The following is an 18,826-nucleotide window of genomic DNA, read 5'->3' as shown; positions in this document are numbered from 1 at the left end:
GTTTCATGCTTGATATTGTACCTATAATCAATTAAAACACCTGCAAATGTATTTGCAATTTGCCAGCTATTTTTAGCTTGCGATGCAGAGATTGTGAATTATAACGAACAGTTCAGAAACTACGAGCATTTGTGACATACACAACTGAAAGGATGCTAGGGAATGTATTCCACTTGTGGTATGTAATCCTTTTTCTTACTGTAAAAATATATGCAGTCAATTGTGAGTTTTAGAATTAGCCCTAAGTACTGGGAGTGTTCCTCACTGGCAAAGTGCTACCTCTGACTAAGGTAGTTTGAAGGCCAGGTTCTTACTACACAAACATGAAGATTAGTTCTTCACCTATGTATTTAGCATTTATGTGCCACAAATCAACATCAGAATAACAGAGGAAACCTTTAAATATCAAGCAAGAACAAGATTCTTCTGGTGCGTGATTGTGTGACACAGATACGATCTCTTTCTCTGAAGACTCTGCCAGCCCTGGGCAGATGGAGCGTGGCAGGGGCTGGAGGAAGGCACGACAGGGTGAGCTGTGTGCCATCCCTTGCTGGGGAGAGTCTGTGGGGCTGTAAGCCTGCAGCATAGCGTCAGCAGGAAAAACCTGCTGGGGGATGAAGTTCTGACCTCACTGAACTCTCTGGCAAAACTCCCAGTTAGTCCCACAGAGACAAGATTTTTCCAAAGATTTTACTACTTTAACATACTGTACAAACCGGACACAAGATCAACCCATTCTAGCTTACAAAAGGATTTTTTTTTTTCCTGACTTAGGTAATAAAGCTATTGTAAATGTCCCAGACCTCAGCGGAGGTAATAAATTATTTTTAAAAGTGGAATATATCTTTACATCTATATAGGATAGAAAAATGCAATGCAAAATTCTCTAAGATTTTGCTCAATGTCATTAGTACACTGTCACTGAAAGTCCACTTAATGCTGGAGCTTAATTTGCACTTTTACTGACATTTCAAGACGATGAGAATACTGTGAAAAAGAGGTATCTTTTGTCCAGTTCAAAATTTAATGGAAAACAAATCCTGAGTTTTCCTTTGGTTGCAGATAAGACATGAAATCTAAAGCTACCAGTCATAAATGGTATGTAAGACTTATTCTATGAAAAGTTTGAATTAGTCTCCAGAAAGCTGGCACCATTCCATTTTAAAGACATAATTTAATTTTTTTCTTTCAAAACCTCTAAGCAGCATCTCTGGATTCTTTTTTCATACGAAACTTTGGTAGTTTTAGTCCCTTATGAATCGCATTTTAAAATACATGCATTTAAATGCCGATTGGGTTTTTCTCTAGAGAGCTAGGAAGAAAGGCTTTAAAGTGGAATTCTGACAGAAGAATAAACTTAATTTTTTTATTCCCAAGATAACTGAATTTTTTCCAGATATCACTGGTATCTGCTACTGTCTCTGCTGGTAGACAGAATTAAAGGGGGGTAGCTTTAGACTAGATATAAGGAAGACATTTTTTACGCTGAGGGTGGTGAAACACTGGCCCAGGTTGCCCAGAGAGGTGGTGGATGCCCCATCCCTGGAAACATTCAAGGTCAGGTTGGCCGGGGCTCTGAGCAACCTGCTCTAGTTGAAGATGTCCCTGCCCACGGCAGGGGGGTTGGACTAGATGACCTTTAGAGGTCCCTTCCAACCCAAACTATTCTATGATTCTATGATTCTATAACTATTGCTCCTTAGATTATATAGTTTTCTTTTCAGAAAAAGCACCTAGCTGTTCTGACAAAAAAAGTCTCAAGAATAATCAAAACCCATTTCTATTAAATGTATCAATGCTTTCTTTTGCCTAAAGGTGTTATACTATTGTTAGTTTTGTATCATTAGTGTTTGTTTCTGCAGCAAGACACTATCAAGAGCACAAGATCGTAATGATCAATAATGAAACCATCATATGCTACAAAAGGCAGCATATTATTGAGTCCTGTTGAAAAAGGAATATCATTTGAATTACATACATATTTATAATGTTGTTGTTTACTAAGTTTATTCTACTTAGATACTTGTCATTGAGTTGGAAGAATTTATTCACTGGTTTTTTTAGATGGTAAGTGTATTAGTTCTTTAATTATGCATAATAAAGTCAAGTCAGATTTTCAACAGATCAATCATCCCCTTTAAATCTTGGATTCTGTTAAAATACTGTGTCTGCTATGACCTCATATATTTTGACAAGAAAGGCAAAAATCCAGATTTGCAAAACTAGAAGAGATTGTAATTCTTTCTTTCTGAGTTTATAAACAAGAGAGACTTTATAACTGGACCCACCTGGAGGTAACAGTACTCAAGGAGCATTTGCTATTTGTTTAACAATTACTTTATAACTTATCATCTGTCTAGCTTATCTCAGCTTTTCTGTCTCTGTAGAACTTATCACAGGAAAAGATTCCAAATTCCAATTATTTTCTGATTTTTTTGTTTATATTTTATTTCTTTTTTCAAAATCTTTGTGCAAAAACTCATTGAATAAGGTAAGTGGATGTGCTCTTTTCCTGTGTAACCCTGTTAATATGTTAGATTTCTTCAGAGTACCAAGACGACATCCTCTTAAGAAACACAGATTTATGCTAGTAGGATAAAAGCTAGCTGTAGAGGTTAAGTTCAGTTTCACAGGATTTGTCTCTCAGGTTATAATTTCAAAGATCCAGTGTGCTGTTTGGGCCAGAGCTCTTTTTGATGGATAAAACCCTAATAACTTGAGTCATAGCAACAAGGGTAAAGCTAAGGTTATTGTGCTGTTCTAGTTCAGGTAGTGTGAGATTCACTAAAAAATCTGCAAGTCAGGGAGAATGTGAAGGCTCAGCTGGCAGTTGATAATTTTTTTTTTTTCCTCTGTGAAGTCTGCAGCTTTTTTCTATATAGAAGCAATCTATTGCAATGTGATGAAGAACTAGGATTTCACACACTTAAAGACAACAAGTGATAAATTGAAATGACATGGTTCTGTTGCTAGTTTACTGCTGAAGTAATCCAAATACTTTTTTAGTTTTTGTTACTGCCAAATTAATTTGTGTAAAATGTGCCAGGAGAGAACTCTGAAAGCAAACCAGGGAAGATAGATATCCCAGTATATTTTTCTTCTTTTTTAGTGCCTGACTTACTTCAGGCTGCTGCACTTCCTAAAACGTCACATTAAAACACGGATGTGAAATAAGGCCTTCCATACAACTCACACTGCATGTAAATGCAAATATAAATGATCAAGACAATATCTTTATTTTTTTTTTTTAAAGATATAGTTCAAACATGAGGTGAACGCTGCAACAGAAATGCAAGGTTTGCTTCTGCTATTATGTGAACCGTACCTTATTCTACTTGATGAATTTATCTTAAAAATAATTTTTGATTTGGCATAAAGAATAATGTTAGAATCTTTCTTGAAATTAGTGCCTAGTTTTCTTAGCCACAGCAATCCTTTCCTATCAACATGAATAAAACCTTTCTTTGGTACAACCAGGAAAGGAATTATAATTGCTTCTCTATTTATGGGTATGTGAGAACTTCAGTTTATCAGTTCAGTACCATCCTGGATGACTTCTTTGTCCTAACTCAAACAGAAGAAAACAGAGAACAACACTGTGATAAAGATAATGAGAACGATCCAGGAGAGTGAACATAACCCTAAATGCTTAGTAAAGATGTCTGGGATACCAAAGGAACATTTTCCAGGTGCTAGTTTTCCCCCAGAAAACAGCCTTAGAGGTCATAAGGCCTGCACAGAGTTAAAGATAGTCCCTAGAGGAGGATATATAGAAATACACTGGTAGGCCACTGGCAGCAGCATCTGTGAAAGAGAAAGGTGGCCTAAAAGCATACTGGTACAGCACAGTCTGCTTTGGCCTGTGCGCAGCGGAAAGTAGACAAAGATTACTTTTGAACAAATTTTCAAGGGAAGAGTGAATATTAGATAAGGAAATAGATATAACCTTTATGGTACAAACATCAAAAATTCACTCTGATACTACAAACTTTTTAATAGCTATCAATAACTAGGAAAAGTAGACATACTCTTTACATGACTCCATTCACTAAGTATAATCAGATCTTATGTTAATGAGGGAGTGTTTTGAGTTGTGAACTTATGCCTTCATTGAAACAGGTAAAATTGTGAGGGCCTCCAAAATTACTCTGACAATAAGTTACAGCTGACAATGTATAATACAGCATATTTGAGTACAGATCTCGTGTATATGAAGCAGTTTCTCAAGTCCTGTGTTACAGGACTTATGAGAAAACAATACATATCCGAGTGAAAACAATATATTGAGCATGGCAAAGGGGAGTGTTTTATCTGTTTGCAGCTTGAGGATACAGAGAACACATCAGCTGCAGCAATATCAGGAATCTTTTGGGGAGCATGTATACTTTCACTCCAAAGTGCATGTCCATTTTGGTACGATTCAGTCTGGAAGAGTAATGCAAGCATTTCTATTTTATGCTGTATGTGGAAACCTACATTAGCAACATTTTGAAGAATGGGTTGAATTAGTGGCCCACGGTTGTGACACCATTATAAGAGTCTGAAAAAAAAAAAAGGATTCTGGAATGCCTCTATCTAATCACTAAAATTGTAAAAACCATCGTCTGGTGTGTTCTTCCTTCCTGCCAAAGTCTCTGAAATGTGAAGGTAGCTATTACAATAGATGGAGCCATAACCTGCCAAGGAGCAGTCATGGAGAATTTTGTAGGCAGTTACTTCTTCTGATTCCTCTCCTTTTTCAGTGTATTACACCTTGTTTTGGTCATAGGCTTCCCCTGGCTTTCATTAGATTTAGCGTGTATATGGCCAAAATTCAACGTTGGATACCAGTTTCACATCTGTTACGGAGTAGTCCAAGAGTCTGTTATTTTGGCATCTAAATTATACAAATCCTGGTTTTTAATAAGTTGCAAATTAAACCTGAATTTTAATTTGTATAATAGGATAATATGTGAATATGATCAGGCATAACACAATTAAAAATATTAAACTGCTAGCAAATTAGGATTTTTAGACTTTCTGTTATTTCTTTTGTGCATTTTTAGTGGGAGGAAGCTGAGCTTTTGGCTTTAAAACTTCTGACTGGCTTAACCACAAAAAGACCTGAGTCCCACTAAGGTGATCCAAAAGTAAAATTGCGAAGGCTTGTAGCTCTTCAGTTTCCTCTCTCGGCTGTGTACCAAGTCAGCGCTATATTCTACAAACAATAACTCTGGTAATATTGACTAAAGGTTTTAATAAGCTCTAACAATGTGCAATATTTCATAAGTACCACTTAACATAGTTTAATCCAACGGCTGTAAAGCGGTGATTGCAGGGACCATTTACTATGCTCTTAAGAAACACAATGCAGTGACTCTTTAAGAAAACACCTGATAACTCATTTTACCATCACGAAATACTGAAAGGCTTTTGTTTTCTTATTTTTTGACAGATGCTGCACAGATTTTCATTATTAAAACTGCATGACTTCCACCAGAAGTGAAAGTGTTATTTTGAGTTCCGCAAAATAACATCTACAGTAGATTTTGCTTTCTTTCTTCCTCTTTCTTTCTGATTATCGATCCATTACTGATCCAAGTTCCATGCTTGAAAAGTGCAAATTATTCATCATCTTCAGATTTCTAGCTCTGGTAGGAAAGAAATATTAGACCTTACTATCACATCATGTTAACTACTACCTTGGTTCCTTTTCACCCTCATATCAGCAACTGATATCTCACAAATTTTAGGCTTCCAGGCAAACATTTCCTAAAACTTTAAATCAGCTCTCCCAGATTCAAGAAGATATATTGCAAGGAAGAAGAGACAGCAATGGTATAAGCCCTAATACATACATATTTCAGAACAGCATTAATTAAAATCATGTTGGGATAGATGCACTGGGGGGAAAAAAAGCAATTTTGCAATTAGAAAATGTGATATTGAGTTACAGATCTTGCAGCTTGCAGGCATTGTTATGTATCAGTGGTGTTCAAAGGTTTATACAGGACTTGTCCTCATGACCACAGAGAGCTGTTGGTCACCTGATGGGAGATTTCTGTTCTGCATCAAATGCAGTTAAACATATTTTCAATAATTACATGAGAACAAATATTATAGTTACATAAATGGTATATAAGCATAAGTGGAAGAGGATTTTTTTTTTTTACTATCTCCAAGAATGGAGATCTTACAAACTTTCTGGGTAATCAATGCATGACTTCCCCAAAAATTAAAAAAAAAAAAATTAAAAATATCCTAATATCTATTCAGAATTTCACATGTTGTGACTTGTGCCTATTGTCCCTTGTCCTACTACTCTGCATCTCTGAGAATAGTCTGGCCCAGCCTTCCCTGTACACCGTACTGTAGCTGACAACAGCCATGACGTCTTCTCGCAGCCTTCTCTGCTCAAGGCTGAACCAGCCCTGTTCTCGAAGCCTCTCCTCTACATGGTGTGCTACAGCCCCACTGCAGGGGCCTTTCACGGATCTCATTTCCCTATGTCACTGTGACTCTTCTGCGGGGAAGCCCCAAAGCACAGTACTCCTGACCACACAGGCACCAGATAGATGGAAAAAATAACTTCCTTCAAATAATTTATAGAAGTATTGGTAGTTCTATTAATATTACTCATCATATTTCAATAATGTTTTGCTCCTAAAATAAATAAACATACACTTTTAAATAAATAAATATGCATTGGTTTGCACATTCACTGCCATATAAATATATATTTCTAACCTCCCAATATGATATGGAATTGTGTAAACAAGGTGCTACTGTCAAATAGTCTTATTTTAAGATTGGGAGATTTAATGAGACAAGTACTTATTACACCAAAGCATTTATTTTATCCAAAAATGGAATCAGGTACATAGTAATTTCCTATAATTCTGCAAACTAAAATTTAGAATTTTATTTTAGTAATCAGTGACTGAGCTTTGACAATGTTCCATTCCAAGGAAGTAAAAAATAGAAAGAAACAAAAACATTCAATGGATTTTTAAATGACGTCCTGGCAAACCTTAATACGAATGCCAGCATGAATCACAATTCCCTATACAGTTAAACCATAGAAACGTCAGCAAAGATTCCTTCGTGCCTCATTTCCATTAAAACAAGTAATTCATGAGATCCTATATAGAGCATATAATGCTATAAATTCTGCAGAGTGGTTATCGAATATAAGGGTATTTCAAGCTGTAACTTGAGAGAAATAGAATTGTAACAAAACTGATGAAGAGGTATACAGGATTCAGCAAATGATTATATTTGAATGCAGAGCTGTTCAAATTAGTTAATTACAAATGATGGTATGAATCTGACAGCTCTCTGATCTCTTCTAATATTTCATTAAATCAATCTAAAATTGTTTCAACATTTTTTTTCCTGGTTTATTTCAATGTAAGTGATGTCAAAAACAGGTGTAGGCTGTTCAACCTACCATTCTTTCCAATGTGGTTGGAAAATCCTTTAAAGGTACTTGCATTCAGAAATATTCACCAAATATTTGGATTAATAATTCATTGTGCTTAGGGTTATTACATAAATCTTGTTCCATAAGCAGGATGACTGAAGCTTTTTGAATACTACAATGCTAAATAACAGTAATGCTTCCAAGTACAGTAATAAAGAAAATTAGCTAGAATGCATAAAATGTTTAAGATTTGACATGACTAAGACAAAACCCCAAACTTTCTGCTACTTTACAAGTCCTCATGAGCATTCCATTCTAAGAAATAGAGTAGACTTAATTGAGAGCTTTTAGTCACAAACATTCAAAAACCTTTCTATTCTGGGTGTGCTTAGAGAATATGTCATATTTAGCATTCCTATTTACCTTAATTGCATAACAAAAAGGAAAAGCTTTCTGAGCATATTGCCAGGAATGCTTCAGGTAGGTAGATATGGTACAGAGAGAAAGTCCTTTCTGGATTGCTGATAGCCAAGCTGCTTGAAAGATTAATTTTTATGCAACGGTTTAGACTACAATCAGGCTAAATATTTTACTTTCCAAGAGAATTAGGACAGCCACAGAGGACTTTTTTATTCCTTATACTGCAAATTTAGTTAGTCATGATAATTTAATGGACAGCGAGGCCACACAATCTTATTATCAAGGCTCCCCTTCAGCAGCTCTTGGAGTGAATTGTCATTCTCAATAGACAAACCACCATCTCAATTTGCATCTCACATACAATATTCTCTCAAAAGCGACAAGCATATTTACCCTTCGAGGTTTTTTTATCATCAGTCATAACACATAATGTCCTACCCGTTTTATTCATCATAGACTTTTACAAGTTCAAGCTGTGCATGCATGCTATTTACTACTGGTAACTTCATGCTCCATATGTAAAGTCTTTTTTCTGATTGTAAACAATTTTACCTATTTCATTGTTGCTAGTTGCCAGGGATAAATATTATGGAATGTCTTTGATTGTGTATTTGCATTACACATCCTGTTTAAATACAGTTTCATTTCTTCTTTAATACCCAAGAGAAAAAGTAGAAATGCCACAGATCCCATAAGAGTCATGCTACTCTCTAAGGCTACATTTATACAGCGAAGTGAAGGTGCAAGTACTGGTCAGAGTGGTAACAAATAGAGAGCAGAAGCAGCTGCAAAAACAGCTAGCAAATTGATGCAGAGAAGTCCCCAGTAGGTCATTCCCAGCCTTCACTGACTACTTTGCCATCACTGTTATCCTCACCTACATTAACTTTATGAGTGTAAGCACAGGTATGTGTTTTCTTGCTAACATCACACTTTTGTTTCGCAGTGCTTGACCATCTCCTCTTGACTTCAGTCTAAACTAAGAAAAATAGCGTTTAGGACCCTGCTATTGAAACTATTTGTCTTAAGCCTCTCCGAATGGCTGGTTGGAGTATGGGGACGCAAATGGGGTCACTGGGTATTTTGAGACTTGGCAGAATTCTCTGTGGGAAGAGTGTGTGCTGCCTACCTATATACCTTACTACACAATTTTAACACGGTGCTGTTCAGCACACTGCTGTGAGCTGTTAAACTCTTCCCACCTTTTGCCTTAGAGGCTGCTCCATTTCAGGGGGATATGTGATTCTTGCACTAGTTTATAGCTCATAAATGAGAGCTTCAGCAGATGGCAGGATCATCACCAGGATGATGTGCACTTTTAGGACACATGGCATTCTTTGTTTGCTATTATGTAAGTAATCCAGAACTGTGGAAAGATATCTGCTTCTTCCTTCAGCTGTCCTCTGAACCTCTCTTAGAAGAAGACAGAGCATATGAAGCAGAACTACTCTCACAGGCTGCCAGACCTCTTGGTTCAAATATTTCCTTTACCAGCAGTCACGCACTGCACTTCACTAAAAGTGTCTTATTTCAGTTCACCTTACTGTCTAATGAACTTTTCATATTTTCTGGTTTTGACTACTTATATTCACTAACAGTAGTTACAGAGAGAAATACTGGATCAGTTTAAGAAAATAATTATAATAGCCCACACTCCATTACTGTTATTAATTGAATTTGCCCATTGAGGGTTAACAGTTAAACCATTTCTGTCTTACATCTGAAAAAGATTATGATAGCCTTTGAAAAGCAAATTAAATAACTAACAAACTCAGCATAATCACTTATTTTCAATGTCATTCTAGTCTATAGAGTTTTCTAGTCACAGTCTACAGGTTTGTGCTGCTGAAAGAAAAAATAGTTAAACAGACAAGGATGTTTTTCAGATAGTTTATTGCATGAACTTACAGTACAGAATTGCTTATATGGACAATCATAAATACAGCCTCTACAGTAATGCTGACTAAAAGCAATATACTCATGTGAAGCTTATGAATGTAAAACTTCTGTTAAACAAAAAGCCGGGCTCAGGTTCAATGGGATTTAGATTTGAGAGTAAACACATTCAAACATAGATGTATTTTTAGTAAGAGGACTAGGATAGGGACCTGGCTGAGCCAAAAAAATATTTTATGACAAGGTATTCAACCTACCTGTGTCTCAGGTTTCCCAGGAAGATAAGAAGGATAATAGCCTTTTTGCCCTTATACTGGATTGTGAAGCTTAATTCATAAAGAGTCTTATCCAAAGCCATTAAAGCCAATAGAAATCTCTCATTGACTTTAATGAGCTTTTGTTCAGGTCCTTTACAAGACAGCTGAAAGACTGCCATTGACTTCAAGTCCTAATTTTATAAAGCTCTTTCATATCCTCAGCTTGGAGGCATTTGGAAACATAGAAATGTAGTAATAAGACTATTACATTTACCAAACAAATCCCCATAAGATAAAATTGAACTTTTTTTTTAATTCTGAGAGTGCTATTCACTGCATGTGTGTACATCCAGGAATATATATATATATATCAGTTGTTATATGCACTTATTAATAACTGTTTCTCAAATACCCTTACATGTTGGTTGCAAATCATCTCTGCACTGCTGGATGCAAATGCTACATATTTGATCTGGACGAAGTACAGTTTGTAATGACTTTTCCCTTGATTTAACCGGAGTGCCAGATCCAGAATATAAATTGTCACTTTGTTTTTATGCTGGTATTATCCTGGCTGTGCAAGCAAAGACAATAACTGATCTGGCATAAAGTTAACCTTTTAAAATCTTTAAGAAATTTGAAGCAGCAGAGGAGTTTAATACTTGATCAATTCTTTATAATGTGTCTCCTGCATTTCTGATCTGAGAAAGCAGAAGCATTGCCGGGAACAGTAATGTTAGATTTCCTATGCTGTTGAACTACAACCTCACAATAAAAAGGCCCCCCCAAAATAGGAAAATTACCAGAATTGAAAACAAAAAGGAGAAAATTTAAAAAGTGGTATCATAATTATATAAGCTATTCATGATTACATTCCTGTAGTATGCCAATTAAGGAATGCTGAGCTAATATCATAAAAGCTTGACTTCATTCTATAAGAATTTGAAAACAGTAACAGCTAATTGAGTAGAAATCGCTATTCTAGTCCAGGTAATTGAAATAATTTTCCAGCGATATGTAATTTTTTATCTCCTTAAATAATAGTAAAAAGATGTAAGTTCTCTGAATATTTATTGGCTTCTATTCAAAACAGCTATTTTCAGCATTATGAATGGCTGACATGACAAATTTCCAAACCTGAAACACAGCAGTGTCAAAGCAATAGTATTATATAACACCTGCCATTCTGTATTGCACAAAGCATTTTTTTTTTAAAGACAATGTACAATAACCATGTACTACTTAATTGAGTCCAATATTCTGAAAAGGTAATTAATATTTAAGTTTTGATCATATAGAGAGTTAACAGCTTTTCTAATTCAGCACTACGCACAGATGTCCTGTTATTTTTGTCATACCAGTTAAGGTATTAATTTTATTCAGACACGACTAAGCAGAAAGGAAATATTAAACCTTTACAAATCTTAGTTAAAACATTTGCATTTTATTTACACACTTCAGGAAAATGTCTCTCTATGCCTTAACATTCTAATTTTGGTCCTATAAAAACCATGCAATAACAAGAGATAATATAATTTATTTTATAATATTTTTATAAACAAAGTAAAGATAATTTAATCTGCCAAGGTTTTACATTTTAGAAATTCATACTTCTCCAAAGGTGCATCTAATTTAGAACTTGATTGGTATCAGGGTTTTTGCTTTACCAACCTAACCCATTAGGCCATTACACAGTGATATTCTCCAAGAGAAAAAAATGATTCTAACATCTGTTCTCAATCTGTTTTCCCATAATTTCCTTTTATGCCCCATGTAACTCATTAAGCTCATCTACAAAACATTACTGTGTCTGACTGTCTACGCTGTATTTGCCTTTCTACTAGAAGATGGCATGAAAATTTAAAAAATGGTAGCCTACAACATAATCCACTTTAAAAATACACTATTTTAACTGGATCTTTTGGTCCAAGAAACTATACCTGGTTTTGCAAGTCAGAATTGTGACACATGTAACATTTAACCTAATCTCTTAAGTGCCCTATATTCTAACAAAATGAGAAAAATTAGTTCATGTCTTACCATTCTGCAGTCTGTTCCTTATGACTGCTCCAGTCTTACGAGAGGAAAAGTGTTTAAGTTAAGAAGAATATACCTTCTATATGGCTTGAAGAGTGTGATTTTAATATTTTAATTCACTTGTGCAAGTGATCTGAAGAGTACGGCAGACAGAGGGGTAGAAAATGTCCCAGTAACCTAAAATCTAACGTATGTAGAATGGAAAAGAACCTGGAGTCCAGCATGTCCTTCTAAATACACTTTCCATTTTCTTCTACAGATGAAAATTTTAAATATTTTATTATTCTCAAGCTAGTTTCCAGCCCTGTGATCTCTTCTGCCCCCTTTCGCCTGTATTCAATGACTGCTACTCTAATTTAATTCAGAGGAAAATACGTATTTACAGCTGACTTGCCCATAATGTATTCATCATCACAACACAAAGGCCATTCTTCCTGCAGAAAGCTAAAGAATTCACTGTCAAAAACTGTCTTACTAGCTCTCGAAAGGTGCCACTGCTGTAAGAAAAGTGACATACTATCTGAAGTTAGCTAGCAGCTGATGACTAATGTGAGGTCAAAGCCTAGTGAAGGCGATTTTCTAATATTTATAAACATTAGTGAATTGAGTAAAAATTTGAAGGTATTTAGATTTACCCCAACATGCTATCTTGTATGAAAGCTGTATGGCGCCTATCTTGAGGATTTTACCTTGTATTAATTTCTGTGTGAACTGCTGTAAGTCTGAAACCAATGCCCAACTGCTAAAGTTTCCTTATACTCTGAGTCTACATTGGCAATACATTTGTAAGTGAAAAGAAGATTAGTGGCTTTATGACTAAGATTTATCTTGGGCACAGAGAGTGAGACAGGAAAGGAAAAGCCTACTAAAGGAGGCAAAAGATACCTGCACAGGATAGACTGAATTAAATCCTGCAGGAAAGAACCTCTAAAACTAGATGTTAGAAATCTTAGAAGATAGTAGCAGGAAAATAATAATGAAAAATAGCAAGAAATACAAGCAAAAAAAAAGTGAGATAAACCAGAAGAGAGGCAATGGCATTACATACTCCAAACCAGACAGTAGGCCTTTTTTGCATTTTTTCCTGAGAACAAATTATTTCAAATTAGTAATTGGGCTAAACTTCCAGAAGCCAGACAAACTCATAAGGTCTTTGCTGTCGTTAATTCAATTAGAGCCAGCGGGGTGACTGTATGAAATAGGTATGAAATGCATGAGGGTAGAAAAATCCAGCCTTGACAACTTCCCTGTGGCAACCCATGGTTTTTTTATAATATTATAACAGTATTCTCTCCTAAAGACCCATATCAAAAACCTGCATATGGAACAGGGCGAAAAGGATTTGTATTTCCACAGCAGGATGCACAGCTTATGCAACTATTTCCTGCCTGCTAGATTAAGTTAAAAGAACAGGAACCTACACAAAGTGTAACAAAACCAAAACCAAACGAAAACTGGAGTGCAGAGAAAGCATTCACTGTCTTCTTGATGAAGAGATGCACACTTTTACCAGTCAAGAAACACATTTTTCAGGTTACGTTTTGTCTTTAATCAATATGAAAATGGCCCTATGCAAAGAAAACAAATATTTATTTTTGGCAAAGTTTTGAAATATCTCTACCATCGTCCACAGACCAATTTAACAGTTAACACTTACTAAGCACAGTTACGGTTTCCTAATTCTTTATCCCAGCACTGGCACTAAAGCAAGACCAAGCTCCCGGGAAGAAACAATTCCAAATTACATCAGCTGGCAACATGTCCTTAGGGAGCGTCTGTCAGCTACAGGGAGCTGGCTCACCCTCTGGCTACTCCTCCAGTACATCCCTCCAAATTTAAAACCTCCACCACTCCTCCTTCCATGTGGGGGAATTAAAAGGAGTCTTTATTCTTTTTATAATAGTTAAGAGCAAACTCATTCTCCACTGACCAAGACATTTTATAAAATCTAATTATTCTCACAAAAACAATAGGAATACAATCACAATCAATTCATACTTGCTGTATTGCACAAATGACTCAGGAGACGTCCTGCTTTTCAGTTGCAAAGTGTAAATGATATAGAGAATTGACTTACCGGCCCAAAAGCATTGCTGTCAAAGCTGTGTCCATGGTGATCACCTTCCACCCAAATATGCCCATGTGGAACTTTCACATACTTCTTTTTGTATCCGATGGTTCTAAAAAGAATTACAAAAAATGGCTAATCAGTTAAAAAAAAAAATAACGTTTTGTTAGGAAGATTCACATATTCATTGTCTTGGAATTTGACCTTGCATACCATCCAACAGTTGCTTAAAAAAAAACATGCTGAAGTCCATTAGACTTCAAGAGTACTACTCAAGTGAAAAAATATATTACAATTTTGTATGAGCTAGTTGCACTATCAGGGCCTGTTTACTACGTTGTTTTGGCAGAAATCACATCGCAACAGGGAACAAGAGACTTTTCAGTTAAATATAATTAAGGGATTCTTTTTTCCATCTCTGGAGTAACAATTCTTTGAACAATCAGATTTTATCTCAGGTAAATGCCAGTAGACACATGTTGCAGTCACATAAAGATATTGTATTGAGAATGCTTTTCTTCTGGGGTAGCATTAGGTACTCATCAAAAATAGTCTGGCATATCTGAACCGACCTCAGATTCGGAGCTTGGATTCCTGTAATGCTTATGTCCTGGGGGTAGGATTTCTTCAGCTGTAACAAGCTAAACAGGATGAACTTAAGGGAAACCCCTAAGAGAAGGCCAAGGGCTGCAAAAAATGACATTGATGATTCAAGCCATTCTCCACAGAAATTCATACTGAAGCAGTGCTTCAGCATGCCCTGATATTACAAAAATTACAAACTACAGATGAGTCCTAAAGCTGAGGTGCAGAGTATGCAAAATTCCTGTATTTAGTTCCCGAGTAGCTGTCATTTTCACAATTCCAGTCTGCCTTCTACCATACACTTTTGCTTTCTTTCAGATGGGATCTGTTATTCTGCAAGCATTCATGCAGGGAGGTGATTTTATCATTCACACCAAATTATTACCATGATGAAGCATTTACAAAGAGGACTACAGACAGTGATACCTCTTATTTTGTTTTGGATAACCAAGTCTGCCCATAGACAGAAACGGACTTTTGATCTAACTTGTTGCCTCCAGCTGTTCATCACTTTTCACCGTTTGGAAGATAAGCCCCCAAAGCAGGAGGCAGAAGGAGCACACTCTAAAACTAAAGAAAATCAATTGAAGAGAGAAAATCACCTTCACCAGGAAATTCAGCTGAACTGTGCAACAGCACTGATCAGGGATGTTCACAAGTCAAAATGGGAAAACTGTTTTTGGTGAAGTTTCTTTGGCTTGGGGGGGCAGTGAGGATGTTATAAGGACAAGCGAATTAATAACCTAGAGACCATGAAAATTAGATGAATAAGGAATCCTCAGAAGTGCATTTTATTAACTTTATTTGACTTTATTAGTCAAATAAAAATAATTATTATTTATTTTGCATGTCACAAAATCCAACCAGTGCTTTTTCAAACAGCTTTTTCTCACATCTGAAAGGATGAGCATGCCATAACTATATCCTAATAGAAGTTCTACCTGTGCTTTCATTGGAAGCTGAAAAAATAATTGCTTATTTGCAGAAAAAAAAGACTGATTTTCATCTTTCTTTAGAACAGTTTCACATTATACCGTATTCAAGACTGAGTTCCTAAACCATTCAAAACAAAAATGGAAGACTGTCCTAAGTTGGTAAATATATGATTTCTTAAACACAAGGAGTAGTTCTGAAATAATTTAATTATGCTAAAAGAGCAATTTATCACTATGCAGTACTTTTTTTTTATTTTTAATAAATATGGCATACAGTCTGGACAATAAAATTATTTCTGTTTTGAGATTCCATAATGCTTTGTCTCACTGATGATAATTTCTTTTATAAAGTACCATATGAGACTATATTTTACTGGAAACATGTTTTAAGATATATGTTGAGAGAAGTTGGCCATTAATTCTGTTCTGTCTGATTAGACACTGAAAATTATTAAATTAATATCTTCCATCAGTGATAAAGGCAAACAATAGCCAAAAAAATATTTAATTTTCTCTTCCATTCATCTTCTGGAATATAGAAGAGTGGATTGTGATAAAGTTTTGTACGTTTACAGACTTCATGCACAAGACTGAATTTCACCCAGAAGGGTGGAAGGATTTGAAAGTTAATTCTGCTGTACATGTTTACCTCATAAATGTCAGGAAAATAATATAGCAAATGCCAGTCAGTGACTTCATCTCAGACTGGACACAATCTCCATCCCCAAATAATCTCCTCCTTTATTATGATCAGGAAATCACTAACAGGAAGGAAAAAAAAGAAAAAAAAAAAACCTTTTGCAATAAGTACTTGGAAACAAAAAGGGAAAGAATTTAGTCTGCATGTATAGGTCTTGCAGAGATTTGCAGAGATCCTGTGAAAATAGAAAGGCTTAACAGGGGTGTATAGTGTGTTCTTTAAGGCCTAAGGCAAAAAGAAAAAGATTACAGAGTGCAGTAATTATCATTGGTTCATTTTATTATTTCTACAACATAGGAAAATACATATTTCTTTTCTACTCTTGAAATAACCATCATAAACCAGAAAAAAATTGCTACAACTATGCAAAAAAAAGTCTCTTACAGTGATTAAAGAGGAATTATGTACAAATTCTCATATTGAAAAAAGCAGATGATTGTACACAAGAAGTTTTGACTTAGAGGAAATGGAATTAAAATTGATGATGTTAATAAATGTATTAAGGGAATAGGGGAGAGAAAAAGAAACGGAAAAGAAACAGAAGCAGCAGTTCTAATTATCTACTTTAGTAGGTAGGACTAATACTGCATGGATAAATCCCTCTGTAAGCTCAGCAAATAAATGTAAAACCTTCTGCCATTTCATGTATGGGGTATATAATTCATCAGATTTTTCCCACATGTAGGTCCAACAGAAAAAAATTCAAGATATATCATAAACAATAAGTACCTGTATACCTGTGAACAAAAGAGAGACAAGAAAATCCACTTTCCTAAGACAATTCCTTCAAAATGTTAGTGTAGCATTTGCATAGGGCAGTTATCTAGGGACTTTGCATCCACTTCAGCAATTCTCCTGCAAAAACTGTCCTGTGGAATGCAGGTTGAAATTTGAAAAACAAAGTTTTCCTTGAGCTTTTCACTGCATGAATTAGTAGCGAACTGCAGCAATAAGCTCATGTTACAGTAAATTGGATCATCCATTACTTAATATTGTTTTTAATTTTCAAGATAATTTCCTTGTTGAATTTCTCCACAACAGATCAATAAACCATTCATGGAAGCAAACCAGGCTACAGGCTTCAGAAAGCCATATTCAGTTAATGGCAGTAGGTTATTTTTAATTACTGTTGCAAAGACTATGTTGACATTTTTTTAAGAACAAAAAAACCCCAAACTTGTTGTTTCCTATCCTGTGAAGAGAGCACAAATTGTTTCATAATCAAAATTAGTCAGTTAGCCACACTGCCGCTCTCTCACATGAATCTTGCGGAAATAAACACTTTAATCTCTGGCCTAAATTGCAAGGAGGAGACCACGTGTGTGTGCTACATTGGCGATATGGCTCTTGCCCTAAATGTACAAACTACCATTCATTCATTTCATTAGCTACCCATTTTAGCTAGACGTGCTGAGAAAAAACTATTACCCATCTTTTTGTGCAATCCTACAAGGACAAATTACTAACACAGATTGTACAACGTCATTTCTGAGAAGAAGGAGAAGTGTTGACTCAACCCTTTTCTTAAGGATAGCTTTGCAGGCAACTGGCATCCACTTTTCAGATTCAGGCCCATGTAAATAAATAACAATTACAGGTATAATGATCAATACTTCTGTGAAAAATTAATACTATATAAACTGAAAAATGACTGCAGAATGCTTCTAGCACTCTTCAACAACAACAACAAAACCTAAAATCCTCAAGCCAAATATCAATTAAAAGCACAATTAGCTCATCAGGAATTTTACATCAACTCCTTGTGAGAGGCCTTTGCTACAAAGGAAATGCAGTTGATAATGTACTGTATATTTTGAAAGTAATGTAAAAACCTATTTTTCTTTCTTAGTTGAGTATTCTTAGACTCATTTCTCTGAGTTTGCCTGTAATCTTGACCTCTGTTAGCTCTCACACATGAAGTTTTTAATTAAATTTAGAAGATGTTTGAATGAATTCTTAGGAGAACAACTGGTGTAAGTAATAATTAACTTAGTATTTGTTAATTTCGTATCTAGATCATTAGCATGAGTTATTATTACTGAACAATCTTTTAAATTTCAGAAAGCCTCTACTAATAAAGAGTAGTCTTTCACTTTCTGAAACCTACTATCTTTGAAGTAAAAATAAATAAAGACTGTTTAACACCTCTTACCCTTCCCATTTTAAAGGTTTGCTTTAGGAATAGCACAGACAAAGACATTAAAATACACAGATTTTGATACATAGTGTTCAAATAGCTGTTAAAAACCATACTGGTGTGTGCAAAAAAATTTCAGGTTTTACCAAAGTCTTTGACAGGTTAGTAATAACCACCTATGCTACTGTCACTCAAACTGTAGTTAAACTCTCACTGGCCTAAGAACAGAGTCTACAAGAGTTGCAGTAATTTTCTTGATCAGAATGTAATAGAATTACATTTATCTTTTTAGTCATTTTTACAAAAATTGGTCTGAAATTCTGACTTTTTTTTCTTACATCTGAGGTACTTTTTGAACCTTTGCAAAGGTTTTTTCTCCATGATTTAAT

At 35.3% G+C, this 18,826-nt stretch overlaps 1 protein-coding gene across 4 annotated transcripts in view; it reads right to left on the bottom strand.

Annotated features, from left to right (window-relative positions):
- Positions 1-18,826, bottom strand: part of IMMP2L (inner mitochondrial membrane peptidase subunit 2) — a 495,887-nt gene that overhangs the window by 90,707 nt on the left and 386,354 nt on the right. For 3 of the 4 annotated variants that reach the window (XM_076330898.1, XM_076330888.1, XM_076330909.1), the window contains one exon: positions 14,090-14,192. In XM_076330898.1, coding sequence (XP_076187013.1) covers positions 14,090-14,192 — 103 coding nt within the window. Of the gene's footprint in view, positions 1-5,496; positions 5,631-14,089; positions 14,193-18,826 lie in introns of those variants that run through there. The other variant, XM_076330919.1, reaches the window with a different exon arrangement.

This window comes from Aptenodytes patagonicus, chromosome 1 (genome assembly GCF_965638725.1).
Source record: "Aptenodytes patagonicus chromosome 1, bAptPat1.pri.cur, whole genome shotgun sequence".
In the NCBI taxonomy this organism is placed as follows: domain Eukaryota; kingdom Metazoa; phylum Chordata; class Aves; order Sphenisciformes; family Spheniscidae; genus Aptenodytes; species Aptenodytes patagonicus.
Note: the sequence above shows the minus strand (reverse complement) of the source record. Positions and strands in the feature narration are given on the sequence as shown.